General features: G+C 48.5%; 1 protein-coding gene across 1 annotated transcript in view; it reads right to left on the bottom strand.

Moving 5' to 3' along the window:
• Positions 1 to 27,500, bottom strand: part of LOC118372020 (actin-binding protein WASF1-like) — a 169,219-nt gene that overhangs the window by 25,854 nt on the left and 115,865 nt on the right. The window contains 2 exon segments of the mRNA XM_052523881.1: positions 17,061 to 17,178; positions 24,569 to 24,722. Of these exon segments, the coding sequence (XP_052379841.1) occupies positions 17,061 to 17,178; positions 24,569 to 24,722 (272 nt within the window).

The following is a 27,500-nucleotide window of genomic DNA, read 5'->3' as shown; positions in this document are numbered from 1 at the left end:
GCCAGTGTTCTCGCCGAACCACATAGTATTTTGGAGTGTAGGCTTTACCACCGGTGTTCATGTCCATTCTCTCTTTTTCATGCCTCTGACATGCAGTTTTCTTGATATTTTGTTTTCATTATTGTGATAGGCTCATGTTTTACCGGTACGGCGTACCCCCACTATTTATTTTACCAGTACGGCGTACCCCCACTATTTATTTTACCGGTACGGCGTACCCCCACTATTTATTTTACCGGTACGGCGTACCCCCACTATTTATTTTACCGGTACGGCGTACCCCCACTATTTATTTTACCGGTATGGCGTACCCCCACTATTTATTTTACCGGTATGGCGTACCCTCACTATTTATTTTTACCGGTACGGCGTACCCCCACTATTTATTTTACCGGTACGGCGTACCCTCACTATTTATTTTACCGGTACAGCGTACCCCCACTATTTATTTTACCGGTACGGCGTACCCCCACTATTTATTTTACCGGTACGGCATAGCCCCACTATTTATTTTACCGGTATGGCGTACCCACACTATTTATTTTACCGGTACGGCGTACCCCCACTGTTTGTTTTACCGGTACGGCGTAGCCCCACTATTTATTTTACCGGTACGGCGTACCCCCACTATTTATTTTACCGGTACGGCGTACCCTCACTATTTATTTTACCGGTACAGCGTACCCCCACTATTTATTTTACCGGTACGGCGTACCCCCACTATTTATTTTACCGGTACGGCGTACCCCCACTATTTATTTTACCGGTACGGCGTACCCACACTATTTATTTTACCAGTACGGCGTACCCACACTATTTATTTTACCGGTACGGCGTACCCCCACTATTTATTTTACCGGTACGGCGTACCCACACTATTTATTTTACCGGTACGGCGTACCCACACTATTTATTTTACCGGTACGGCGTACCCACACTATTTATTTTACCGGTACGGCGTACCCACACTATTTATTTTACCGGTACGGCGTACCCACACTATTTATTTTACCGGTACGGCGTACCCCCACTATTTATTTTACCGGTACGGCGTACCCCCACTATTTATTTTACCGGTACGGCGTACCCTCACTATTTATTTTACCGGTACGGCGTACCCCCGCTATTTATTTTACCGGTACGGCGTACCCCCACTATTTATTTTACTGGTACGGCGTACCCTCACTATTTATTTTACCGGTACGGCGTACCCCCACTATTTATTTTACCGGTACGGCGTACCAGACCACCTTACTTTCACCCCTAATTTGAATGACCAAGTACATAGTAGTACTAAAGTACTGAACCTCTTACATGTGAAGTACAGGGAGAAATATCAGATCACAACCATCCTGGTAGTTAGTGGAAACCCAAAGACACCGAGGGGAGGGGGTCTGTGTTAATGGGCAGCAGGTGGAGGAAGGTGGTCTGTGTTAGTGGGCAGCAGGTGGAGGGAGGAGGTCTGTGTTAGTGGGCAGCATGTGGAGGAAGGTAGTCTGTGTTAGTGGGCAGCAGGTGGAGGGAGGGGGTCTGTGTTAGTGGGCAGCAGGTGGAGCGAGGGGGTCTGTGTTAGTGGGCAGCAGGTGGAGGAAGGTAGTCTGTGTGAGTGGGCAGCATGTGGAGGAAGGTAGTCTGTGTTAGTGGGCAGCTTGTGGAGGAAGGTAGTCTGTGTTAGTGGGCAGCATGTGGAGGAAGGTAGTCTGTGTTAGTGGGCAGCAGGTGGAGGGAGGGGGTCTGTGTTAGTGGACAGCAGATGGAGGGAGGGGGTCTGTGTTAGTGGGCAGCAGGTGGAGGAAGGTAGTCTGTGTTAGTGGGCAGCAGGTGGAGGAAGGTAGTCTGTGTTAGTGGGCAGCATGTGGAGGAAGGTAGTCTGTGTTAGTGGGAAGTGGGCAGCAGGTGGAGGGAGGGGTCTGTGTTAGTGGGCAGCAGGTGAAGGGAGGGGGTCTGTGTTAGTGGGGAGCAGGTGGAGGAAGGGGGTCTGTGTTAGTGGGCAGCAGGTGGAGGGAGGGGGTCTGTGTTAGTGGGCAGCAGGTGAAGGGAGGGGTCTGTGTTAGTGGGCAGCAGGTGGGGGAAGGTGGTCTGTGTTAGTGGGCAGCATGTGGAGGGAGGGGTCTGTGTTAGTGGGCAGCAGGTGGAGGAAGGGGGTCTGTGTTAGTGGGCAGCATGTGGAGGGAGGGTGTCTGTGTTAGTGGGCAGCATGTGGAGGGAGGGTGCCTGTGTTAGTGGGCAGCAGGTGGAGGAAGGTGGTCTATGTTAGTGGGCAGCATATGGAGGGAGGGGTCTGTGTTAGTGGGAAGTGGGAAGCAGGTGGAGGGAGGGGTCTGTGTTAGTGGGAAGTGGGCAGCAGGTGGAGGGAGGGGTCTGTGTTAGTGGGCAGCAGGTGAAGGGAGGGGGTCTGTGTTAGTGGGCAGAAGGTGGAGGAAGGGGTCTGTGTTAGTGGGCAGCATGTGAAGGGAGGGTGTCTGTGTTAGTGGGCAGCATGTGGAGGGAGGGTGTCTGTGTTAGTGGGCAGCATGTGGAGGGAGGGTGTCTGTGTTAGTGGACAGCAGGTGGAGGAAGGTGGTCTATGTTAGTGGGCAGCATATGGAGGGAGGGGTCTGTGTTAGTGGGAAGTGGGAAGCAGGTGGAGGGAGGGGTCTGTGTTCGTGGGCAGCAGGTGAAGGAAGAGGGTCTGTGTTAGTGGGCAGCAGGTGGAGGGAGGGGGTCTGTGTTAGTGGGCAGCAAGTGGAGGCAGGGGGTCTGTGTTTGTGGGCATCAGGTGGAGGGAGGGGGTCTGTGTTAGTGGGCAGCAGGTAGAGGGAGGGAGTCTGTGTTAGTGGGCAGCAGGTGAAGGGAGGGGGTCTGTGTTAGTGGGAAGTGGGCAGCAGGTGAAGGGAGGGGGTCTGTGTTAGTGGGAAGTGGGCAGCAGGTGAAGGGAGAGGGTATGTGTTAGTGGGAAGTGGGTAGCAGGTGAAGGGAGGGGGTCTGTGTTAGTGGGCAGCAGGTAAAGGGATGGGGTCTGTGTTAGTGGGCAGCAGGTGGAGGGAGGGGGTCTGTGTTAGTGGGCAGCAGGTGGAGGGAGGGGTCTTTTTTATTGGGCAGCAGGTGGAGGGAGGGAGTCTGTGTTAGTGGGCAGCAGGTGGATGGAGGGGTCTGTGTTAGTGGGCAGCAGGTGGAGGGAGGGGTCTGTGTTAGTGGTGAGCAGGTGGAGGGAGGGGGTCTGTGTTAGTGGGCATCAGGTGAAGGGAGGGGGTCTGTGTTAGTGGGAAGTGGGCAGCAGGTGAAGGGAGGGGGTCTGTGTTAGTGGGAAGTGGGCAGCAGGTGAAGGGAGAGGGTCTGTGTTAGTGGGAAGTGGGCAGCAGGTGAAGGGAGGGGCCTGTGTTAGTGGGCAGCAGGTAAAGGGAGGGGGTCTGTGTTAGTGGGCAGCAGGTGGAGGGAGGGGGTCTGTGTTAGTGGGCAGCAGGTGGAGGGAGGGGTCTTTTTTATTGGGCAGCAGGTGGAGGGAGGGAGTTTGTGTTCGTGGGCAGCAGGTGGAGGGAGGGGTCTGTGTTAGTGGGCAGCAGGTGGAGGGAGGGGTCTGTGTTGGTGGTGAGCAGGTGGAGGGAGGGGGTCTGTGTTAGTGGGCATCAGGTGGAGGGAGGGGGTCTGTGTTAGTGGGCATCAGGTGAAGGGAGGGGGTCTGTGTTAGTGGGAAGTGGGTGGAGGGAGGGGTCTTTTTTATTGGGCAGCAGGTGGAGGGAGGGAGTCTGTGTTAGTGGGCATCAGGTGGAGGGAGGGGGTCTGTGTTAGTGGACAGCAGGTGGAGGGAGGTGTGTTAGTGGACAGCAGGTGGAGGGAGGGCTGCATGCTAACCTAGGAGGTTACAATCCGGCCAGCCAGCGATTGTCTCAGAAGTGTTTTGTAGTTAGGGAGGTGATTAACAAGGGTTTCCAGGTAAGTAGTAGGTAGGTAGGTAGTAGGTAGGTAAGTAGGAGGTAGGTAAGTAGTAGGTAGGTAAGTAGTAGGTAGCTAAGTAGTGGGCAGCAGGTAGAGGGAGGGAGTCTGTGTTAGTGGGCAGCAGGTGAAGGGAGGGGGTCTGTGTTAGTGGGAAGTGGGCAGCAGGTGAAGGGAGGGGGTCTGTGTTAGTGGGAAGTGGGCAGCAGGTGAAGGGAGGGGGTCTGTGTTAGTGGGCAGCAGGTAAAGGGAGGGGGTCTGTGTTAGTGGGCAGCAGGTGGAGGGAGGGGGTCTGTGTTAGTGGGCAGCAGGTGGAGGGAGGGGTCTTTTTTATTGGGCAGCAGGTGGAGGGAGGGAGTCTGTGTTAGTGGGCAGCAGGTGGATGGAGGGGTCTGTGTTAGTGGGCAGCAGGTGGAGGGAGGGGTCTGTGTTAGTGGTGAGCAGGTGGAGGGAGGGGGCCTGTGTTAGTGGGCATCAGGTGAAGGGAGGGGGTCTGTGTTAGTGGGAAGTGGGCAGCAGGTGAAGGGAGGGGGTCTGTGTTAGTGGGAAGTGGGCAGCAGGTGAAGGGAGAGGGTCTGTGTTAGTGGGAAGTGGGCAGCAGGTGAAGGGAGGGGGTCTGTGTTAGTGGGAAGTGGGCAGCAGGTGAAGGGAGAGGGTCTGTGTTAGTGGGAAGTGGGCAGCAGGTGAAGGGAGGGGCCTGTGTTAGTGGGCAGCAGGTAAAGGGAGGGGGTCTGTGTTAGTGGGCAGCAGGTGGAGGGAGGGGGTCTGTGTTAGTGGGCAGCAGGTGGAGGGAGGGGTCTTTTTATTGGGCAGCAGGTGGAGGGAGGGAGTTTGTGTTTGTGGGCAGCAGGTGGAGGGAGGGGTCTGTGTTAGTGGGCAGCAGGTGGAGGGAGGGGTCTGTGTTGGTGGGGAGCAGGTGGAGGGAGGGGTCTGTGTTAGTGGGCATCAGGTGGAGGGAGGGGGTCTATGTTAGTGGGCATCAGATGAAGGGAGTGGGGGGTCGGTGTTAGTGGGAAGTGGGTGGAGGGAGGGGTCTTTTTATTGGGCAGCAGGTGGGGTCTGTGTTAGTGGGCATCAGGGGAGGGGTCTGTGTTAGTGGACAGCAGATGGAGGGAGGTGTGTTGTGGACAGCAGGTGGAGGGAGGGGGTCTGTGTTAGTGGGCAGCAGATGGAGGGAGGTGTGTTAGTGGACAGCAGGTGGAGGGAGGGCTGCATGCTAACCTAGGAGGTTACAATCCGGCCAGCCAGCGATTGTCTCAGAAGTGTTTTGTAGTTAGGGAGGTGATTAACAAGGGTTTCCAGGTAAGTAGTAGGTAGGTAAGTAGTAGGTAGGTAAGTAGTAGGTAGCTAAGTAGTAGGTAGGTAAGTAGGAGGTAGGTAAGTAGGAGAAAGGTAAGTAAGAGATAGTTAAGTAGTAGGTAGGTAAGTAGTAGGTAGGTAAGTAGGAGGGGTTAGCAGCAGAGTTAGTGGGGGCCAGTCCACTGCGTGGATGCAGGGCAAATGCCTCACGGGGGGTTAGGTAGGGGGGCAGCAGGGTCTGGGGGGTCAGCCTTACCTCTGGGGGAGGGGACTCTTATAAGGCCCTCCGGCCACAAATGAAAGGGCATTTCCGGCTGCTCACAGTCAGAGACAATAGAGATGGGATGAGAACAGGGGAGAGGACGAAGGGACGGAGAGAGGGAGAGGGGTTAGAGCATGGGTAGGGAACCATACCAGTAATATTGTGTTGAAGGGGGGAGTACATTGTGGGGGGTTGGCAATCGGGGCAAATCCAGTGCCTGCATGTTGGTAGTTTATAAAACCAGTTTGTTCCAGAAAAAAATGCCCTGATCTGTTGTAGAGATGCTTGTACACTCTCTCCCTCTCTTTCTCTGTTCTTTCTTTCTCTCTCTGTTCTTTCTTTCTCTCTCACTCACTTTCTCTAGCCAAGGATATCATGTCTATCCACTCACATAGCTCCATAATGTCCATGCCAGAAACACAGTCGTCTCTTATTCCACCATCCTGTACTTGTATGCCTGTATCTCATAATGTATCTGAACCCAAACCAGAACTATTTGTGTGTAGACCCCAGAAATCTCCCTCACCTGGCTATCTGTAAGGGCTCTGTACTCTGTACTGTAATGGCTGCCAGTGTATTGTGGTGCAGGGGAAATGAATAGGGCTTTATAACCCCACTGAGTTAAGCCTTTTATTAGACTGGGATCTGGCCCCAACTCCCCCACCATCCCAACTCAATACCCTGTCTACACAAAACAAGGTCTATTGAATACGGTATATATAGGCCCATAGCCTAGTATTCTGTGAAATACTTCTTTCTATATATTCTGTGTTCTCTGTCTTTTCTAAACACACAGTGGTGTGACTGTAACTGTCCCCTGACTACTGTAACTGTCCCCTGTTCCCTGACTACTGTAACTGTCCCCTGTTCCCTGACTACTGTAACTGTCCCCTGTTCCCTGACTACTGTAACTGTCCCCTGTTCCCTGACTACTGTAACTGCCCCTGTTTCCTGACTACTGTAACTGCCCCTGTTTCCTGACTACGGTAACTGTTTGTGTTCCCTAACTACTGTAACTGTTTGTGTTCCCTGACTAAGGTAACTATCCCCTGACTACTGTAACTGTCCCCTGACTACTGTAACTGTTCCCTGACTACTGTAACTGTCCCCTGTTCCCTGACTACTGTAACTGTCCCCTGTTCCCTGACTACTGTAACTGCCCCTGTTCCCTGACTACTGAAACTGTCCCCTGTTCCCTGACTAAGGTAACTATCCCCTGACTACTGAAACTGTCCCCTGTTCTCTGACTACTGAAACTGTCCCCTGTTCCCTGACTACTGTAACTGCCCCTGTTTCCTGACTACGGTAACTGTTTGTGTTCCCTAGCTACTGTAACTGTTTGTGTTCCCTGACTACTGTAACTGTCCCCCCTGACTACTGTAACTGTTTGTGTTCCCTGACTACTGTAACTGTCCCCTGTCCCCTGACTACTGTAACTGTCCCCTGACTATTGTAACTATCCCCTGTTCCCTGACTACTGTAACTGTCCCTGACCTGTAACTACTGACTACTGTAACTGTCCCCCCCTGACTACTGTAACTGTCCCCTGTTCCCTGACTACTGTAACTGTCCCCTGACTACTGTAACTATCCCTGACTACCCTGTTCCCTGACTACTGTAACTGTCCTGACTACTGTAAGCCTCCCCTGTCCCCTGACTACTGTAACTGTCCCCTGACTACTGTAACTGTCCCCTGTTCCCTGACTACTGTAACTGTCCCCTGACTACTGTAACTGTCCCCTGACTACTGTAACTATCCCCTGTTCCCTGACTACTGTAACTGTCCCCTGACTACTGTAACTGTCCCCTGACTACTGTAACTGTCCCCTGACTACTGTAACTGTCCCCTGACTACTGTAACTGTCCCCTGTTCCCTGACTACTGTAACTGTTCCCTGACTACTGTAACTATCCCCTGTCCCCTGACTACTGTAACTGTCCCCTGTTCCCTGACTACTGTAACTGTCCCCTGACTACTGTAACTGTCCCTGACTACTGTGTTCCCTGACTACTGTAACTGTCCCCTGACCTGTCCCCTGTTCCCCTGACTACTGTAACTGTCCCCTGACTACTGTAACTGTCCCCCTGACTACTGTAAACTGTTCCCTAACTACTGTAACTGTTTGTGTTCCCTGACTAAGGTAACTATCCCCTGACTACTGTAACTGTCCCCTGACTACTGTAACTGTCCCCTGTTCCCTGACTACTGTAACTGTCCCCTGACTACTGTAACTGTCCCCTGTTCCCTGACTACTGTAACTGTCCCCTGACTACTGTAACTGTCCCCTGTTCCCTGACTACTGTAACTATCCCCTGTTCCCTGACTACTGTAACTGTCCCCTGTTCCCTGACTACTGTAACTGTTCCCTGACTACTGTAACTATCCCCTGTCCCCTGACTACTGTAACTGTCCCCTGTTCCCTGACTACTGTAACTGTCCCCTGACTACTGTAACTGTCCCCTGTTCCCTGACTACTGTAACTGACTCCCCTGACTACTGTAACTCCCCTGTTCCCTGACTACTGTAACTGTCCCCTGACTACTGTAACTGTCCCTGTTCCCTGACTACTGTAACTGTCCCCTGACTACTGTAACTGTCCCCTGTTCCCTGACTACTGTAACTGTCCCCTGACTACTGTAACTGTCCCCTGACTACTGTAACTGTCCCCTGTTCCCTGACTACTGTAACTGTCCCCTGACTACTGTAACTGTCCCCTGACTACTGTAACTATCCCCTGTTCCCTGACTACTGTAACTGTCCCCTGTTCCCTGACTACTGTAACTGTCCCCTGACTACTGTAACTGTCCCTGTTCCCTGACTACTGTAACTGTCCCCTGACTACTGTAACTGTCCCCTGACTACTGTAACTATCCCCTGTTCCCTGACTACTGTAACTGTCCCCCTGACTGTAACTGTCCCTGACTACTGTAACTGTCCCTGACTACTGTAACTGTCCCCCTGACTACTGTAACTGTGTAACTGTTCCCTGACTACTGTAACTGTCCCCCCTGACTACTGTCCCCTGTTCCCTGACTACTCCCTGTTCCCTGACTATCCTGTAACTGTCCCTGACTACTGTAACTGTCCCCTGACTACTGTAACTGTCCCCTGACTACTGTAACTGTTCCCTGACTACTGTAACTGTCCCTGTTCCCTGACTACTGTAACTGTCCCTGACTACTGTTCCCTGACTACTGTAACTGTCCCATGACTACTGTAACTGTCCCTGACTACTGTAACTGTTCCCTGACTACTGTCCCCTGTTCCCTGACTACTGTAACTGTCCCCTGTCCCCTGACTACTGTAACTGTCCCCTGTTCCCTGACTACTGTAACTGTCCCCCTGACTACTGTAACTGTCCCCTGTTCCTGACTACTGTAACTGTCCCTGACTACTGTAACTGTCCCCTGACTACTGTAACTGTCCCCTGACTACTGTAACTATCCCCTGTTCCCTGACTACTGTAACTGTCCCCTGACTACTGTAACTGTCCCCTGACTACTGTAACTGTCCCCTGACTACTGTAACTGTCCCCTGTTCCCTGACTACTGTAACTGTCCCCTGTTCCCTGACTACTGTAACTGTCCCCTGTTCCCTGACTACTGTAACTGTCCCCTGACTACTGTAACTATCCCCTGTCCCCTGACTACTGTAACTGTCCCCTGACTACTGTAACTATCCCCTGTCCCCTGACTACTGTAACTGTCCCCTGACTACTGTAACTGTTCCCTGATTACTGTAACTATCCCCTGTCCCCTGACTACTGAAACTGTCCCCTGGTCCCTGACTACTGTTACTGTCCCCTGTTCCCTGACTACTGAAACTGTCCCCTGTTCCCTGACTACTGTAACTGTTCCCTGACTACTGTAACTATCCCCTGTTCCCTGACTACTGTAACTATCCCCTGTTCCCTGACTACTGTAACTGTCCCCTGTTCCCTGACTACTGTAACTGTTCCCTGACTACTGTAACTGTTCCCTGTTCCCTGACTACTGTAACTGTCCCCTGTTCCTGACCTGACTACTGTAACTGTCCCTGTCCCCTACTGTAACTGTAACTGTTCCCTGACTACTGTAACTGTCCCTGTTCCCTGACTACTGTAACTGTCCCCTGTTCCTGACTACTGTAACTGTTCCCCTGTTCCTGACTACTGTAACTGTCCCTGTTCCCTGACTACTGTAACTGTCCCCTGTTCCCTGACTACTGTCCCTGACTCCCCTGTTCCCTGACTACTGTAACTGTCCCCTGTTCCCTGACTACTGTAACTGTCCCCCTGTTCCCTGACTACTGTAACTGTCCCCTGTTCCCTGACTACTGTAACTGACTACTGTAACTGTCCCCTGTTCCCTGACTACTGTAACTGTCCCCTGACTACTGTAACTGTTCCCTGACTACTGTAACTATCCCCTGTTCCCTGACTACTGTAACTGTCCCCTGTTCCCTGACTACTGTAACTGTTCCCTGACTACTGTAACTGTCCCCTGACTACTGTAACTATCCCCTGTTCCCTGACTACTGTAACTGTCCCCTGACTACTGTAACTGTCCCCTGACTACTGTAACTGTCCCCTGTTCCCTGACTACTGTAACTGTTCCCTGTTCCTGACTACTGTAACTGTCCACTGTTCCCTGACTACTGTAACTGTCCCCTGGTCCCTGACTACTGTAACTGTTCCCTGACTACTGTAACTGTCCCCTGGTCCCTGACTACTGTAACTGTCCCCTGGTCCCTGACTACTGTAACTGTCCCCTGTTCCCTGACTACTGTAACTGTTCCCTGACTACTGTTACTGTCCCCTGTTCCCTGACTACTGAAACTGTCCCCTGTTCCTGACTACTGACTACTGTAACTGTTCCCTGACTACTGTAACTACTGTCCCCTGTTCCCCTGTTCCCTGACTACTGTAACTATCCCTGTTCCCTGACTACTACTGTAACTGTTCCCTGACTACTGTAACTGTGACTACTGTAACTGTCCCCTGTTCCCTGACTACTGTAACTGTCCCCTGACTACTGTAACTGTTCCCTGACTACTGTAAACTGTTCCCTGACTACTGTAACTGTCCCCTGTTCCCTGACTACTGTAACTGTCCCCTGTTGACTACTGTAACTGTCCCCTGTTCCTACTGTAACTGTCCCTGACTGTAACTGTTCCCTGACTACTGTAACTATCCCCTGTTCCCTGACTACTGTAACTGTTCCCTGACTACTGTAACTGTTCCCTGTTCCCTGACTACTGTAACTGTCCCCTGACTACTGTAACTGTTCCCTGACTACAGTAACTGTCCCCTGACTACTGTAACTGTTCCCTGACTACTGTAACTATCCCCTGTTCCCTGACTACTGAAACTGTCCCCTGTTCCCTGACTACTGAAACTGTCCCCTGTTCCCTGACTACTGTAACTATCCCCTGTTCCCTGACTACTGTAACTATCCCCTGTTCCCTGACTACTGTAACTATCCCCTGTTCCCTGACTACTGTAACTGTCCCCTGTTCCCTGACTACTGTAACTGTCCCCTGTTCCCTGACTACTGTAACTGTTCCCTGACTACTGTAACTGTTCCCTGTTCCCTGACTACTGTAACTGTTCCCTGACTACTGTAACTGTCCCCTGTTCCCTGACTACTGTAACTGTCCCCTGACTACTGTAACTGTTCCCTGACTACTGAAACTGTCCCCTGTTCCCTGACTACTGAAACTGTCCCCTGTTCCCTGACTACTGTAACTGTTCCCTGACTACTGTAACTATCCCCTGTTCCCTGACTACTGTAACTGTCCCCTGTTCCCTGACTACTGTAACTGTCCCCTGTTCCCTGACTACTGTAACTGTCCCCTGTTCCCTGACTACTGCTGTTCCCTGACTACTGTAACTATCCCCTGTCCCCTGACTACTGTAACTGTCCCCTGACTACTGTAACTATCCCCTGTCCCCTGACTACAGTAACTGTCCCCTGACTACTGTAACTGTTCCCTGATTACTGTAACTATCCCCTGACTACTGTAACTGTTCCCTGATTACTGTAACTATCCCCTGGTCCCTGACTACTGTTACTGTCCCCTGTTCCCTGACTACTGAAACTGTTCCCTGACTACTGAAACTGTCCCCTGTTCCCTGACTACTGTAACTGTTCCCTGACTACTGTAACTGTCCCCTGGTCCCTGACTACTGTTACTGTCCCCTGTTCCCTGACTACTGAAACTGTTCCCTGACTACTGAAACTGTCCCCTGTTCCCTGACTACTGTAACTGTTCCCTGACTACTGTAACTGTCCCCTGGTCCCTGACTACTTTAACTGTCCCCTGTTCCCTGACTACTGTAACTATCCCCTGTTTCCTGACTACTGTAACTGTTCCCTGTTCCCTGACTACTGTAACTGTTCCCTGACTACTGTAACTGTCCCCTGTTCCCTGACTACTGAAACTGTCCCCTGTTCCCTGACTACTGAAACTGTCCCCTGTTCCCTGACTACTGAAACTGTCCCCTGTTCCCTGACTACTGTAACTGTTCCCTGACTACTGTAACTGTCCCCTGTTCCCTGACTACTGTAACTATCCCCTGTTCCCTGACTACTGTAACTGTTCCCTGACTACTGTAACTGTCCCCTGTTCCCTGACTACTGAAACTGTCCCCTGTTCCCTGACTACTGTAACTGTTCCCTGACTACTGTAACTGTCCCCTGTTCCCTGACTACTGTAACTATCCCCTGTTCCCTGACTACTGTAACTGTTCCCTGACTACTGTTACTGTCCCCTGTTCCCTGACTACTGAAACTGTCCCCTGTTCCCTGACTACTGTAACTGTTCCCTGACTACTGTAACTGTCCCCTGTTCCCTGACTACTGTAACTGTCCCCTGGTCCCTGACTACTGTAACTGTTCCCTGACTACTGTAACTGTCCCCTGGTCCCTGACTACTGTAACTGTCCCCTGGTCCCTGACTACTGTAACTATCCCCTGTTCCCTGACTACTGTAACTGTTCCCTGACTACTGTTACTGTCCCCTGTTCCCTGACTACTGAAACTGTCCCCTGTTCCCTGACTACTGTAACTGTTCCCTGACTACTGTAACTATCCCCTGTTCCCTGACTACTGTAACTATCCCCTGTTCCCTGACTACTGTAACTGTTCCCTGACTACTGTAACTGTTCCCTGACTACTGTAACTGTCCCCTGTTCCCTGACTACTGTAACTGTTCCCTGACTACTGTAACTGTCCCCTGTTCCCTGACTACTGTAACTGTTCCCTGACTACTGTAACTGTCCCCTGTTCCCTGACTACTGTAACTGTTCCCTGACTACTGTAACTATCCCCTGTTCCCTGACTACTGTAACTGTTCCCTGACTACTGTTACTGTCCCCTGTTCCCTGACTACTGAAACTGTCCCCTGTTCCCTGACTACTGTAACTGTTCCCTGACTACTGTAACTATCCCCTGTTCCCTGACTACTGTAACTATCCCCTGGTCCCTGACTACTGTAACTGTTCCCTGACTACTGTAACTGTCCCCTGCTCCCTGACTACTGTAACTGTTCCCTGACTACTGTAACTGTCCCCTGTTCCCTGACTACTGTAACTGTTCCCTGACTACTGTAACTGTACCCTGTTCCCTGACTACTGTAACTGTTCCCTGACTACTGTAACTATCCCCTGGTCCCTGACTACTGTAACTGTTCCCTGACTACTCTAACTGTCCCCTGTTCCCTGACTACTGTAACTGTCCCCTGTTCCCTGACTACTGTAACTGTTCCCTGACTACTGTAACTGTCCCCTGGTCCCTGACTACTGTTACTGTCCCCTGACTACTGAAACTGTCCCCTGTTCCCTGACTACTGAAACTGTCCCCTGTTCCCTGACTACTGTAACTGTTCCCTGACTACTGTAACTGTTCCCTGACTACTGTAACTGTTCCCTGACTACTGTTACTGTTCCCTGACTACTGAAACTGTCCCATGTTCCCTGACTACTGTAACTGTTCCAAGACTACTGTAACTGTTCCTGTTACTGTTCCCTGGTCCCTGACTACTGTAACTATCCCCTGTTCCCTGACTACTGTAACTGTCCCCTGTTCCCTGACTACTGTAACTATCCCCTGTTCCCTGACTACTGTTACTATCCCCTGTTCCCTGACTACTGTAACTGTTCCCTGACTACTGTAACTGTTCCCTGACTACTGTAACTGTTCCCTGACTACTGTAACTGTTCCCTGACTACTGTAACTGTTCCCTGACTACTGTAACTATCCCCTGTTCCCTGACTACTGAAACTGTCCCCTGTTCCCTGACTACTGTAACTGTTCCCTGTTCCCTGACTACTGAAACTGTTCCCTGACTACTGTAACTGTTCCCTGACTACTGTAACTATCCCCTGTTCCCTGACTACTGAAACTGTCCCCTGTTCCCTGACTACTGAAACTGTCCCCTGTTCCCTGACTACTGAAACTGTCCCCTGTTCCCTGACTACTGTAACTGTTCCCTGTTCCCTGACTACTGAAACTGTTCCCTGACTACTGTAACTGTCCCCTGTTCCCTGACTACTGAAACTGTTCCCTGTTCCCTGACTACTGAAACTGTTCCCTGTTCCCTGACTACTGTAACTGTCCCCTGTTCCCTGACTACTGTAACTGTTCCCTGACTACTGTAACTGTTCCCTGTTCCCTGACTACTGAAACTGTTCCCTGACTACTGTAACTATCCCCTGTTCCCTGACTACTGTAACTATCCCCTGTTCCCTGACTACTGTAACTATCCCCTGTTCCCTGACTACTGTAACTATCCCCTGTTCCCTGACTACTGTAACTATCCCCTGTTCCCTGACTACTGTAACTATCCCCTGTTCCCTGACTACTGTAACTATCCCCTGTTCCCTGACTACTGTAACTATCCCCTGTTCCCTGACTACTGTAACTATCCCCTGTTCCCTGACTACTGTAACTATCCCCTGTTCCCTGACTACTGTAACTATCCCCTGTTCCCTGACTACTGTAACTATCCCCTGTCCCCTGTCCCCTGACTACTGAAACTGTTCCCTGACTACTGAAACTGTCCCCTGTTCCCTGACTACTGTAACTGTCCCCTGTTCCCTGACTACTGAAACTGTTCCCTGTTCCCTGACTACTGAAACTGTTCCCTGTTCCCTGACTACTGTAACTGTCCCCTGTTCCCTGACTACTGTAACTGTTCCCTGACTACTGTAACTGTTCCCTGTTCCCTGACTACTGAAACTGTTCCCTGTTCCCTGACTACTGTAACTGTTCCCTGACTACTGTAACTATCCCCTGTTCCCTGACTACTGTAACTATCCCCTGTTCCCTGACTACTGTTACTATCCCCTGTTCCCTGACTACTGTAACTATCCCCTGTTCCCTGACTACTGTAACTATCCCCTGTTCCCTGACTACTGTAACTATCCCCTGTTCCCTGACTACTGTTACTATCCCCTGTTCCCTGACTACTGTAACTATCCCCTGTTCCTGACTACTGTAACTATCCCCTGTTCCCTGACTACTGTTACTATCCCCTGTTCCCTGACTACTGTAACTGTCCCCTGTTCCCTGACTACTGTAACTGTCCCCTGTTCCCTGACTACTGAAACTGTCCCCTGTTCCCTGACTACTGTAACTATCCCCTGTTCCCTGACTACTGTAACTATCCCCTGTTCCCTGACTACTGAAACTGTCCCCTGTTCCCTGACTACTGTAACTATCCCCTGTTCCCTGACTACTGTAACTATCCCCTGTTCCCTGACTACTGTAACTGTCCCCTGTTCCCTGACTACTGTAACTGTCCCCTGTTCCCTGACTTCTGTAACTGTCCCCTGTTCCCTGACTACTGAAACTGTCCCCTGTTCCCTGACTACTGTAACTATCCCCTGTTCCCTGACTACTGTAACTATCCCCTGTTCCCTGACTACTGAAACTGTCCCCTGTTCCCTGACTACTGTAACTATCCCCTGTTCCCTGACTTCTGTAACTGTCCCCTGTTCCCTGACTACTGAAACTGTCCCCTGTTCCCTGACTACTGTAACTGTCCCCTGTTCCCTGACTACTGTAACTATCCCCTGTTCCCTGACTACTGTAACTATCCCCTGTTCCCTGACTACTGTAACTATCCCCTGTTCCCTGACTACTGTAACTATCCCCTGTTCCCTGACTACTGTAACTATCCCCTGTTCCCTGACTACTGTACTAGTCCCCTGTCCCCTGTAACTGTCCCCTGTTCCCTGACTGTGAGCCTTGTGACTGAACCATTTATCACCACCATGAAAACCCAAACCTCAACTTCTATATCTCAAACTTCTCTGGCAGGGTTCCTTGTGGAAGTTTCTACCTCATTTACTGGTTGTGTTTGGAAATCTAACCCCATTGGCCTCTGATTGAATGGTATGGGGAACTGAGGGCTATAGCGCGCCTCTCAAGCTGGTGCTGATTAGCGTCATAGGGAGCGCCTGGGGCTCGGGGCAGGAGACCCCTCCTTCTGCACAGGGGCTGACTGCTCAGTAATTTAGGGTTTGTGTGAGAGACGGAAGGAGATCTTGGACAATATACAAAGGCTCCCTCATGCTTGTGTGTGTGTCTGAGGATGCACAGCGTTCTTCCTCATGAGAGCATTTGTGTGTACGGTACGTATGTGTGTATACAGTATAGTAAATGTGTATTTATGAAGGGCCCCACATGAGATCAGCTGTGTGTACAGTATGTGGGTGTATGGAAATGTGAGTGTGTCTCTCTAAGGATAAACAAAGGCTCCCTCGTGAGGAGCGGGGGCAGAGAGAGGGCAGAGCCAACCATTAATTAGAGTAAATAACTAGACAACAGAGAACCACCCTGTATCCTCCCCTCCCTGATGCTCATCTATTACAGATACATAGCTAATGGTTCCCTGTGTGTGTGTGTGTTCGTGAATCTATGCTTTAATGTGTGTGTGTTTGTGTGTGTGTGTGTGTTCGTGAATCTATGCTTTAATGTGTGTGTGTTTGTGTGTGTGTGTGTTCGTGAATCTATGCTTTAATGTGTGTGTGTGCGTGTGTGTGTGTTCGTGAATCTATGCTTTAATGTGTGTGTGTGTGTGTTCGTAAATCTATGCTTTAATGTGTCTGTGTGTGTGTGTGTGTGTGTGTGTGTGTGTGTGTGTGTGTGTGTGTGTGTGTGTGTGTGTGTGTGTGTGTGTATGTAGAGTACGCTATGGGTCGATATGTACTGTGGTCATTCTGTATAATCAGTGATTTATGCTCACCTCATCTTTCCCCACCCCACTGACCCATATCGACCAGTGTGTGTGTGTGTGTGTGTGTGTGTGTGTGTGAATCACTGACCATAGACTACAGTGTTATGTCCTTCATCACATATATCATCTGTAGCTCTAGATGTTAATAATACTGGCAATTCTGATCCAAGAACAGTTCCACTACTGGGCTCATAATGGCTGAGATTATGCTTACGATATGGAGAGCTGATCTGAAATTAGTTAGGGTCAGAAAGCCACTTGGTGACACAGCCCCTCAGTTAAGGACCAATGGGCTAACGACACCACGCTGAATCCGCCAATATGTAGACAGGATGCTGGTGACGGGCCAATGGCTGCCCTTCATTACCTTCTGTTTCCTCTTCTCCTTCCTCTTGTCCTCTGTGTCCTGCAGCATCTTCTCTCTCCACAGGTCAAAGAAGTAGGAGGGGTTGGTGTAGAACTTCAGCCCCTCCTTACCATCATCCCTGCAGGAGGAAAGCACAGTTACCCCCAGACACTGATCTAAGGTCTGCTCAGAGCCTTGTGGACCAGCAAAGGCTGATGGGTGATGCACTCTGATCAGTCAAGTTTGAACGCTCTCTCTCTTTATCTTTTCATTTGTCTTTCATTTCCTCCTGTCTTCACCCTTGACCGGGAGAAATTAAATCGGAAGGAGGAAATTATCACTTCAAATCCCCTATGATGAGGAAATGAATGACCAAACACACACACACACACACACACACACACACACACACACACACACACACACACACACACACACACACACACACACACACACACACACACACACTCACACACACACAGTCACACACTCTCTCTCTCACACACACACACACAGTCACTCTCTCTCTCACACACACACACCCAAGACCTACAAATAGCCACATTGACTCACTCTCATACACATGCTAGTCAGTTGCACCAGCAAAAGGTAACTCACTAACTGAGCCATATTCTGCCCTGACAACATCATATTGGTTTCTCCATAAGTCACCTGCAGCATTTGAAGGGTTCCACCTCTTTCTCCTAAGGACCATGATGTGCTCGGTGACGAGAGGCCGTGATTGTGACAGAGGAAGGAAGAGGAAACATCATCTAAAATAGCTGCGGACATTTAATGATATGCAACAACATGGGGAAGATTGAAGGGAGTATGACAGGGGTAGGCTGTGTGTGATTGTGTGTGTGAGTGCATCATGTGTATGTGAATTTGGTGTGTGTGTCTGTGTTTATTGTGACTGAGTAGTATGGTGTTTATATTGTGATTGTGTATGTGGCAGGGTAGCAGCAGCTGGATCTGAAGAACAACAGCCTGAGGTGTTGCAGAGAGAGAGAGAGAGAGAGAGAGAGGACTTCTATGCCATCAAAAGGAACATAAAATTCGACACGCCAATATGGATCTGGCTAAAAATACTTGAATCAGTTATTGAACCCATTGCCCTTTATGGTGTGCAGTGTAAAACACAAAATATTACATGCAGAGCAGAATTAGGCCGATACCCACTAATTATCAAAATCCAGAAAAGAGCCATTCAATTCTACAACCACCTAAAAGGAAGCGATTCCCAAACCTTCCATAACATAGCCATCACCTACTGAGAGATGAATCTGGAGAAGAGTCCCCTAAGCAAGCTGGTCCTGAGGCTCTGTTCACAAACACAAACAGACCCCACAGAGCCCCAGGACAGCAGCACAATTACACTCAACCAAATTATGAGAAAACAAAAAGATAATTACTTGACACATTGGAAAGAATTAACAAAACAAAAAACAGAACAAACTGGAATGTTATTTGGCCCTAAACAGAGAGTACACAGTGGCAGAATACCTGACCACCGTGACTGACCCAAAATGAAGGAAATCTTTGACTATGTACAGACTCAGTGAGCATAGCCTTGCTATTGAGAAAGGCCGCCATAGGCAGACCTGGCTCTCAAGAGAAGACAGTCTATGTGCACACTAGAGGTCAACCGATTAACCGGCATGGCCGATTAATTAGGGCCGATTTCAAGTTTTCATAACAATCAGCCTTTTTGGACGCCAATTATTGGCAATTACATTGCAAACCACGAGGAGACTGTGTGGCAGGCTGACCATCTGTTACGCAAGTGCAGCGTCAAAAGAACCTTGTGGCTGCAAGGAGCCAAGGTAAGTTGCTAGCTAGCATTAAACTTATCTTCTAAAAAACAATCAATCTTCACATAATCACTAGTTAACTACACATGGTTGATGATATTACTAGGTTAACTAGCTTGTCCTGCGTTGCATATAATCAATGTGGTGCTTGTTAATTTATCATCGAATCACAGCCTACTTCAGCTTCACCAAACGGTTAACAAAAGCGCGTTGCTGAAAAAAGCACAATCTTTGTACAAATGTACCTGACCATAAACATCAATGCCTTTCTTAAAATCAATACACAGAAGTATATATATTTTTTTTAAAACCTGCATATTTAGTTCAAATAAATTAATGTTAGCAGGCAATGTTAAATAGGGAAATTGTGTCACTTCTCTTGCGTTCATTGCATGCAAAGTCAGGGTATATGCAACAGTTTGGGCCGCCGGACTCGTTGTGAACTAATTTGCCAGAATTTGACATAATTATGACATAACATTGACAGTTGTGCAATGTAACAGCAATATTTAGACTAAGGGTTGCCACTTAGGGTTGCCACCCATTCGATAAAACACGGAACGATTTCGTATTTCACTGAAAGAATAAATGTTTTGTTTTCTAAATGATAGTTTCTGTGTTTGACCTTATTAATGACCAAAGGCTCGTATTTCTGTGTGTTATTACATTATAATTAAGTCTATGATTTGATATTTAATAGAGCAGCCTGACTACGCAGCAGCAGGCTCGTAAGCATTCATTCAAACAGCACTTTACTGCGTTTGCAATACTTGAAGCACAGCGCTGTTTATGACTTCATGTCTATCAACTCCCAAGATTAGGCTGGTGTAACCGTTGTAAAATGGCTAGTTAGTTAGCAGGGGGCGCGCTAATAGCGTTTCAAACGTCACTCGCTCTGAGACTTGGAGTGGTTGTTCCCCTTGCTCTGTAAGGGTCGCAGCTTTTGTGGAGCGATGTGTAACACTGCTTCGAGGGTGGTTGTTGTCGATGTTTTCCTGGGTCGAGCCCAGGTAGGGGCAAGGAGAGGGACGGAAGCTATAGTGTTATACTGGCAATACTAAAGTGCCTATAAGAACATCCAATAGTTAAAGGTATATAAAATACAAATGGTATAGAGAGAAATAGTCGACGCGTCATAATTCCTATAATAACTACAACCTAAAACTTCTTAACTGGGAATATAGAAGATCTTGGAATATTGAACCACCAGCTTTCATATGCTCTTATGTTCTGAGCAAGGAACTTTAACCTTCATTTTTTACATGGCACATATTGCACTTTTATTTTCTTCTCCAACACTTTGTTTTTGCATTATTTAAACCAAATTTAACATGTTTCATTATTTATTTGAAACTAAATAGATTTTATTTAAGTATTATATTAAGTTAAAATAAAAGTGTTCATTGTTCATTCAGTATTGTTGTAATTGTCATTATTACAAATATATATAAAAAAGTTAAAAAGTTATATATTATATATATATATATATATATATATATATATATATATATATATATATAAATCAGCCGATAAATCGGTATCAGCTTTTTTGGTCCTCCAATAATTGGTATCGACGTTGAAAAATCATAATTGGTCGACATCTAGTGCCCACTGCCCACAAAATGAGGTGGAAACTGAGCTGCACTTCCTGACCTCCTGCCAAATGTATGACCATATTAGAAACATATATTTCCCTCAGATTACACAGACCAATTTTGATAAACTCCCATATCTATTATAATAAATACCACAGCAGCAAGATTTGTGAAGAAGAAAGGTGAGTGAGGAACAAACACCATAGTAAATATAACCCATATTTATGTTGATTTAATTTCCCTTTTGTACTATAACTATTTGCACATAGTTACAACACTTTACAAAACCACAAACAGACATTTGAAATATTCCTGTAATGTTTACTGTTCATTTTCTTTTGTTTATTATCTATTTCTAATGCTTTGGCATCTGTTTGCCATGCAAATAAATCCATTGGAATTGAAATTGAGAGGGAGGGAGAAAGGGTTGTGTACATGGGACAGAAACTAAATAGTGGTCCTGGAGTCCTTCAGAAGTGTTCTACAGTTGAAGTCGGAAGTTTACATACACTTAGGCTGGAGTCATAAAACTTGTTTTTTTCAACCACTCCACAAATGTCTTGTTAACAAACTATAGTTTTGGCAAGATAATTAGTGGGTTTTCCAACAATTGTTTACAGACAGATTATTTCACATATAATTCACTGTATCACAATTCCAGTGGGTCAGAAGTTTACATACACTAAGTTGACTGTGCCTTTATACAGCTTGGAAAATTCCAGAAAATGATGTCATAGCTTTAGAAGCTTCTGATAGGCTAATTGACATCATTTGAGTCAATTGGAGGTGTACCTGTGAATGTATTTCAAGGCCTACCTTCAAACTCAGTGCCTCTTTGCTTGACATCATGGGAAAATCAAGAGAAATCAGCCAAGACCTCAGAAAAAAGATTGTAGACCTCCACAAGTCTGGTTCGTCCTTAGGAGCAATTTCCAAACGCCTGAAGGTACCACGTTCATCTGTACAAACAATAGTACTCAAGTATAAACACCATGGGACCATGCAACCGTCATATCGCTCAGGAAGGAGATGCGTTCTGTCTCCTAGAGATGAACGTACTTCGGTGCGAAAAGTGCAAATCAATCCCAGAACAACAGCAAAGGACCTTGTAAAGATGCTGGAGGAAACAGATACAAAAGTATCTATATCCACAGTAAAACGAGTCCTATATCAACATAACCTGAAAGGCCGCTCAGCAAGGAAGAAGCCACTGCTCCAAAACCGCCATAAAAAAGCCAGACTACGGTTTGCAACTGCACATGGGCACAAAGATCATACTTTTTGGAGAAATGTCCTCTGGTCTGATGAAACAAAAATAGAACTGTTTGACCATAACGACCATTGTTATGTTTGGAGGAAAAAGGGGGAGGCTTGCAAGCCGAAGAACACCATCCCAACCATGAAGCACGGGGGAGGCAGCATCATGTTGTGGGGATGCTTTGCTGCAGGAGGGACTGGTGCACTTCACAAAATAGATGTGGTAGGAAAATGATTTGGATATATTGAAGCACCATCTCAAGACATCAGTCGGGAAGTTAAAGCTTGGTCACAAATGGGTCTTCCAAATGGACGATGACCCCAAGCATACTTCCAAAGTTGTGGCAAAATGGCTTAAGGACAACAAAGTCAAGGTATTGGAGTGGCCATCATAAAACCCTGACCTCAAACCTATCGAAAATTTGTGGGCAGAACTGAAAAAGTGTGTGCGAGCAAGTAGGCCTACAAACCTGACTCTGTTACACCAGCTCTGTCAGGAGGAATGGGCCAAAATTCCCCCAACTTATTGTGGGAAGCATGTGGAAGGCTACCCGAAACGTTTGACACAAGTTAAACAATTTAAAGGCAATGCAACCAAATACTGTGTTTGTAAACTTCTGACCCACTGGGAATGTGATGAAGGAAATAAAAGCTGAAATAAATCATTCTCTCTACTATTATTCTGACATTTCACATTCTTAAAATAAAGTGGTGATCCTAACTGACCGAAGACAGGGATTTTTAAGGTGTATGTAAACTTCCGACTACAAATATAGAGGGGTCAGAGAACATGCTGGGTAGAGGTTTCTGTCTGTATGCTGTCCATAGTAATGTCTACAGCTGCGTCTCAGTATAGAGTAGCTCAACAGCTGACATTTATCCGAGAACAGACACAACCATACAGCTACTAAACACACTGTGTCTACAGGCTCTGTGTCTGTCAGCCAATAGAGTAGTAGTAATAACAACACCTGCCTCTATGTCACAGACATACAGTAGCTTGTGAAACCAACACACACACACACAAACTGACCCTGGATTTAAAACCAGAGTAATCTACACCTGCAGCTGTCTCCTAAGAACCCCATGTGTGTGTATGTGTGTGTGTGTGTGTGTGTGTGTGCACATATGGAGATAGAAACAGAGGCTATTATAGAAAATACACTATGAATGAAATAAGATAACACAGGCTCTTCTGCTATTACCCAGTTCTACCAGCCAGGCTAGGTCCACAGCCTGGAATAGCCTCGTAAAAAACTAAGTCAGTCAGACAGTCACCCACACACACAACTGAGTAATCAGACAAATAGAAAGCCCTGGAACGCTTGCTGGAGATTCATCATGGATTATTTACCTCCATTTGTCTCTCTCTCTCTCTCTCTCTCTCTCTCTCTCTCTCTCTCTCTCTCACCTGCAAGGGTGTGCACACACACGTACACACAATATAAAGATACAACAGCCAGTTGTCCCTATAAGGTGCCTAGTATCCCTAGTATTTTGCTTGGTGTGATCCATAATGCAGTGATTGCATCAGTAGTGTTATCACACACAGACTGACACACAGACTAAGATTCTGTTATGCCAATGGGCTAATCTATAGGCTGTAGAGGTGCTGACCAATAAGGTGTCAGGTTGCAATAACACTACCCAATCAGGAGGGAGGTTGCTGTGAAGCTGACACTACCCAATCAGGAGGGAGGTTGCTGTGAAGCTGACACTACCCAATCAGGAGGGAGGTTGCTGTGAAGCTGACACTACGCAATCAGGAGGGAGGTTGCTGTGAAGCTGACACTACGCAATCAGGAGGGAGGTTAATGTGAAGCTGACACTACCCAATCAGGAGGGAGGTTGCTGTGAAGCTGACACTACCCAATCAGGAGGGAGATTGCTGTGAAGCTGACACTACGCAATCAGGAGGGAGGTTGCTGTGAAGCTGACACTACGCAATCAGGAGGGAGGTTAATGTGAAGCTGACACTACCCAATCAGGAGGGAGGTTGCTGTGAAGCTGACACTACGCAATCAGGAGGGAGGTTAATGTGAAGCTGACACTACCCAATCAGGAGGGAGGTTGCTGTGAAGCTGACACTACGCAATCAGGAGGGAGGTTGCTGTGAAGCTGACACTACGCAATCAGGAGGGAGGTTGCTGTGAAGCTGACACTACGCAATCAGGAGGGAGGTTGCTGTGAAGCTGACACTACCCACTCAGGAGGGAGGTTGCTGTGAAGCTGACACTACGCAATCAGGAGGGAAGTTGCTGTGAAGCTGACACTACCCAATCAGGAGGGAGGTTAATGTGAAGCTGACACTACCCAATCAGGAGGGAGGTTGCTGTGAAGCTGACACTACGCAATCAGGAGGGAGGTTAATGTGAAGCTGACACTACGCAATCAGGAGGGAGGTTGCTGTGAAGCTGACACTACCCAATCAGGAGGGAGGTTGCTGTGAAGCTGACACTACGCAATCAGGAGGGAGGTTGCTGTGAAGCTGACACTACCCAATCAGGAGGGAGGTTGCTGTGAAGCTGACACTACGCAATCAGGAGGGAAGTTGCTGTGAAGCTGACACTACCCAATCAGGAGGGAGGTTAATGTGAAGCTGACACTACCCAATCAGGAGGGAGGTTGCTGTGAAGCTGACACTACGCAATCAGGAGGGAGGTTGCTGTGAAGCTGACACTACCCAATCAGGAGGGAGGTTGCTGTGAAGCTGACACTACCCAATCAGGAGGGAGGTTGCTGTGAAGCTGACACTACGCAATCAGGAGGGAGGTTGCTGTGAAGCTGACACTACCCAATCAGGAGGGAGGTTGCTGTGAAGCTGACACTACCCAATCAGAAGGGAAGTTGCTGTGAAGCTGACCTGTAGGGTGTGAGGATGTTGAGGGGTGGCGGCTGCTCGCAGAGGTCAAAGGTCTCTTGCAGGGGGATGGGCAGCGACTGGCGGGCAAACAGCTGCTGGTCCTGGATGGTTGAGCTCCTAAACGCCTTCCTCATAGTGATGTCCTGGAGAGATACTGGAGAGAGAGAGAGCAAGAGAGAGAGGGAGAGAGAGGAGAGAGAGACAGAGAGAGAGAGAGAGAGAGAGAGAGAGAGAGAGAGAGAGAGAGAGAGAGAGAGAGAGAGAGAGAGAAAGAGAGAGAGAGGAGAGACAAAGACAGGAGAGAGAGGGCGAGAGAAGAGAGACAAAGATATGAGAGAGAGGGAGAGAGAGGAGAGACAAATATATGAGAGAGAGGGAGAGAGATGGGAGAGAGAGGAGAGAAAAATATAGGAGAGAGAAGGAGAGAGAGGGGAGAGAGAGAGGAGAGACATAGATAGGAGAGAGAGAGGGAGAGAGAGAGAGGAGAGACAAAGATAGGAGAGAGAGAGGGAGAAAGAGAGGAGAGAGAGAGAGGAGAGAGAGAGGAGAGACAAAGATAGGAGAGAGAGGGAGAGAGAGGGGAGAGAGAGAGGGAGAGAGAGAGGATAGAGAGAGGAGAGAGGAAAGAGAGAGGAGAGAGAGAGAGGAGAGAGGGGGGAGAGAGGGGAGAGACAGAGGAGAGAGGAAAGAGAGAGGAGAGAGACAAAGACAGGAGAGATACAAAGACAGGAGAGAGAGAGGGAGAGAAAAGAGAGAGGAGAGAGGGGGGAGAAAGAAATAGGAAAGAGAGAGGAGAGTCAGAGGAGAAAGAGATAGAGGAGAGAGACAAAGACAGTAGAGAGAGAGAGGAGAGAGAGAGAGGAGAGGAGAGAGAGGAGAGACAAAGATAGGAGAGAGAGGGGGAGAGAGAGAGGAGAGACAAAGATATGAGAGAGAGAGAGAGAGAGAGGAGAGAGAGGAGAGACAAAGATAGGAGAGAGAGAGGGAGAGACAAATATAGGTGAGAGAGAGAGGGAGCGAGAGAGAGAGAGGAGAGACATAGACAGGAGAGAGAGGAGAGAAGAGAGAGGAAAAAGATATGAGAGAGAGATGGAGAGAGATAGGAAAGAGAGGAGAGAGGAAAGAGAGAGGAGAGGGAGGAGAAAGAGATAGCGGAGAGGAGAGAAGAAAGAGAGAGAGAGAGAGGAGAAAGAGATAGGAGAGAGAGGAAAGAGAGAGGAGAGAGGAGAAAGAGATAGGAGAGAGAGGAGAGAGACAAAGACAGGCGAGAGAGAGGAGAGAGAGGAGAGACAAAGACAAGAGATAGAGGGCGAGAGAGGAGAGACAAAGATATGAGAGAGAGGGAGAGAGAGGAGAGACAAAGATATGAGAGAGAGGGAGAGAGATGGGAGAGAGAGGAGAGAGAGAGGAGAGACAAAGATAGGAGAGAGAAGGAGAGAGATGGGAGAGAGAGAGGAGAGACATAGATAGGAGAGAGAGAGGGAGAGAGAGAGAGGAGAGACAAAGATAGGAGAGAAAGAGAGGAGAGAGAGGAGAGAGAGAGGAGACAAATATAGGAGAGAGAGGGAGAGAGAGGGGAGAGAGAGGAGAGAGAGAGAGAGGAAAGAGAGAGGAGAGAGACAAAGACAGGAGAGAGAGAGGGAGAGAGAGAGGAAAGAGAGAGGAGAGAGGAAAGAGAGAGAAGAGAGAGGGGAGAGAGAGAGGAGAGAGGAAAGAGAGAGGAGAGAGACAAAGACAGGAGAGAGACAAAGACAGGAGAGAGAGAGGGAGAGAAAAGAGAGAGGAGAGAGGGGGAGAAAGAGATAGGAGAGAGAGGAGAGAGGAAAGAGAGAGGAGAGTCAGAGGAGAAAGAGATAGGAGAGAGAGGAGAGAGACAAAGACAGTAGAGAGAGAGAGGAGAGGAGAGAGAGACAGAGAGAGAGAGAGAGAGGAGAGACAAAGACAGGAGAGAGAGGGCGAGAGAGGAGAGACAAAGATACGAGAGAGAGGGAGAGAGATGGGAGAGAGAGGAGAGACATAGATAGGAGAGAGAAGGAGAGAGAGGAGAGACATAGATGGGAGAGAGAGAGACGAGAGACAAAGATAGGAGAGAGAGAGGGAGAGAGAGAGAGGAGAGAGAGAGGAGTGACAAAGATAGGAGAGAGAGGGAGAGAGAGAGAGGGGAGAGAGAGAGGAGAGAGAGAGGAAAGAGAGAGGAGAGAGACAAAGACAGGAGAGAGAGAGGGAGAGAGAGAGGAAAGAGAGAGGAGAGAGGAAAGAGAGAGGAGAGAGAGGGGAGAGGGAGAGGAGAGAGGAAAGAGAGAGGAGAGAGACAAAGACAGGAGAGAGACAAAGACAGGAGAGAGAGAGGGAGAGAAAAGAGAGAGGAGAGAGGGGGGAGAAAGAGATAGGAGAGAGAGGAGAGAGGAAAGAGTGAGGAGAAAGAGATAGGAGAGAGAGGAGAGAGAGAGGAGAGAGAGAGAGGCATCAGGTTTTGTGCTAAATCTACAGCAGGAACATGTGTGATTTTACCCTCCCGCTGTGGACTCCAATAAAAGTAGGGCCAGTAATAACCATCATCATTATGGTAGTCACAATTAGTGTCAGGAAATGTCAAACCCATTGTCATACGCCTACAGGCTAATGTTCTATAGCCACAATTTGTGCAAATTGGCTAACTGCATCCATTTGCTCCAAAGCAAAGCCTGGGTAGATGGCTGGGCTAACACTAAAGCTAACCGCTAACCCGTTGATCAGAGGCAGTGGGTGGAATTGGCCTTCTTTAATACTGGACCAACTGTCATTTTGGATCAGAAGGAGAATAACAGGGAAATCGATGCCACACAGCCAATAGTGCACGAAGCTCTCAGAAAACAGCCTTGAGAAATTGCTGAGAGAGGAAGAAATCTAGAAGACAGTGAAGCCCTCGATGTCACTGGACTAAAAACTACAT

Source organism: Oncorhynchus keta, chromosome 8, assembly GCF_023373465.1.
Source record: "Oncorhynchus keta strain PuntledgeMale-10-30-2019 chromosome 8, Oket_V2, whole genome shotgun sequence".
Lineage (NCBI taxonomy): Eukaryota > Metazoa > Chordata > Actinopteri > Salmoniformes > Salmonidae > Oncorhynchus > Oncorhynchus keta.
This window is presented reverse-complemented; position numbering and strand designations above follow the sequence as displayed.